Source organism: Scaptodrosophila lebanonensis, unplaced genomic scaffold, assembly GCF_003285725.1.
Source record: "Scaptodrosophila lebanonensis strain 11010-0011.00,11010-0021.00 unplaced genomic scaffold, SlebRS2 tig00001412-arrow-pilon, whole genome shotgun sequence".
In the NCBI taxonomy this organism is placed as follows: Eukaryota; Metazoa; Arthropoda; class Insecta; order Diptera; family Drosophilidae; genus Scaptodrosophila; species Scaptodrosophila lebanonensis.
This window is the reverse complement of record NW_022060739.1, coordinates 3,156,142-3,158,744: the sequence shown is the minus strand read 5'-3', so window position 1 is coordinate 3,158,744 and position 2,603 is coordinate 3,156,142. Positions and strand designations below refer to the sequence as shown.

General features: G+C 50.9%; 1 protein-coding gene across 1 annotated transcript; it reads left to right on the top strand.

Annotated features, from left to right (window-relative positions):
- The first annotated feature begins 262 nt into the window (after positions 1-262).
- Positions 263-2,160, top strand: LOC115631228 (zinc finger protein 569). The gene is made up of 3 exons (XM_030527936.1): positions 263-347; positions 449-1,089; positions 1,177-2,160. Exons 1-3 carry the CDS (start codon positions 263-265, stop codon positions 2,158-2,160), a joined length of 1,710 nt encoding a protein of 569 aa, XP_030383796.1.
- Positions 2,161-2,603: the final 443 nt, after the last annotated feature.

Genomic DNA, 2,603 nt, shown 5'->3' with positions numbered 1-2,603 from the left:
GTTGTTCCTGGCTAGGGGGTTGATCATGGCCCTCCAGAGTCTATATAAAATTAAAATGATTCCAGCTAGTTGCATCATTTGTGCGCGGAACTGCAAGCGAACGAGACGCGTGCGAAGCGAAAGTAAATCGGCAGCCAATGTGTCGCAGTGATTTAGTGTCCAGTGTATAGAAGAGATCAGACCACAAGGCAGTTCGAAGTGATCGTAAACGCTAAGCATTTGTGATTGTGTCACTATATAGAAGTAAGACAGAGTGAACAGCATGGATAAGCTTCAGTACAGCAAATGCCCGCTAAAAAAGCGACCGATTCCGGTGGAGCACACGCACGAGGATCAGTTGAGTCATGGTAGGTTCACAAATATCGAGCAGATCGCAAAATACTACACAACTGCACACTCGCCTGTATCATAGATCTTAACAGAGCAATTTTCTTCATTTTCGCTTTAGACGAAGGACCCGTTGATCTCAGTGTGGCTGCCGCTGCAGTGCCGCTCGATCAGACCGTTCAGTGGTCCAATAAAACGGAGCCCCAGCCGGTGACTACAGAGTTGCGTAAACGCTTCGATGCAGCCATGACGCAAACCAAAGAGCAGCTGGCGCGACGCATTTGGGAGGAGACGCGTGAGATTGCGCGTGCCTTTCCCGATGTCTTCACCCGCGAAGAGATCGCCAAGAGTCTAGTCCGCCTAGGTTATGGTGATTTTGACCTGCCACCAGAGGATGAGGTCATGGAGCCAGAAATAGATACTCCCTACTCGAACGTCACCCCACCACCTGCGGAGTCCATCGTCAAGGTGGAGCAAACAGAGCTGGACTACACTGAAGAGCAGCAGCAGGCTCAGATGTTTGGCCTGCGTAACTACAACAACAATCTGCTGAAGAGCATAGCCGACTATGAGGATTGCATGAAAATTCCAAGCCCACAAACACAATCCATCGCTTATGGCAGCTACAAAGAGCCTGTGCAGCCGGAAGATTTGAGTCTACGGCCCGAACTACCGCAGCGACGCGTGCTAAGTGAGAATATCAATTTGCACAATGTGGCACGCGCGCTTCTAAGTATGCAACACATGGCGCCAGAGCAACACATCAGCAGCAGCAACAACAACAAGAACATTATGCCCGTACCACAGCAGCAACAACAACAACAGCAGCAGCGATTGCTTCATGGAGACATGGAGCCCGAACATTGTGTGGACGTGGACGTGGAGAACGACGCGGGCGCCCACTTGAACATGAAGATCAAGAGCAGCAACGATCTCTACTACCAGTGTCAGCAATGCAACAAGTGTTATGCCACCTATGCCGGCCTGGTCAAGCATCAGCAAACACATGCCTACGAGAGCACCGAGTACAAGATCATACGCAGCAATCCAAGTGGATCGGGTGGTCCGATTGTGGATCAGACCGAGTTCTGCACCGATCAGGCCTCGGCCCTGATTCAGGCGGCCAATGCAGCCTCGGCGCAGTCCATGCAGAAGCCGGTGGGGGTGCCGCGCTATCATTGCAAGGACTGTGGCAAGTCCTACTCCACCTACTCGGGTCTGACCAAGCACCAGCAGTTCCACTGCCCGTCCGCCGAGGGCAACCAGGTGAAGAAGGTGTTCAGCTGCAAGAACTGCGACAAGACCTACGTCTCGTTGGGTGCCCTCAAGATGCACATCCGCACCCACACGCTGCCCTGCAAGTGCCCCATCTGCGGAAAGGCCTTCTCGCGTCCGTGGCTACTGCAGGGCCACATCCGCACGCACACGGGCGAGAAACCCTTCAGTTGTCAGCACTGCAATCGCGCCTTCGCCGACCGCTCCAATTTGCGCGCCCACATGCAGACGCACTCGGACGTGAAGAAGTACTCGTGTCCCTCCTGCACCAAGTCCTTCTCGCGCATGTCCCTGCTGGCCAAGCATTTGCAAGGTGGCTGCCAGCCCTCGCCCGGGGCCGTGGACCACCAGTCAGCAGTGGCCGGCTTCAATCAGCAGCAGTTGCAACAGCATCTGCAGGGTCTGGGCGGCCGGGACAGTTACTCCCCCAGCGGCAGCTACGAGGGCGCACCTCATCAGGTCTACTACGCGGGCAGCGTGGGCAGCAGCGGCGGCGAGGACGAGGAGGACTACGGCATGCCTCCACAAATGGGGGCTCAAGCCTCAGTGCTCTACTAACTCCACACCTTTCTCAGTCTATTTATTTATCTATCCAACTTAGTCTCAGTCATTTCTTCAGTCACTTTAGCCAAAGTCGAAACTAAAGCAGCGAACGATCAGTGCCAAATATTAGTCACGGCAATGTTATTGCCTCTTAGGGAACTTAGATTAGGGCGTAGATTTCTTAGCACATGCTACTTATTTATTTGTGTAGGTATTTAGGGAAACAGGAACCAACGATTTTATAGTCAACGAGCCAAGGAGCTTTGCGTAGTTAGTGTCTACTGTTATTTAAATTTGTTTCAAATTATAAATTTATTGTTGAAATGTTTTTGTAAAACATAAGTTAATCGAAATGGTGCCAGGGTATGCATTTATTATTTTACACTATAACTATTATTTATTTAACAAATATATTCCAAATTTAGTTTAAGTGCATTATAATTTATTATACCTAATCT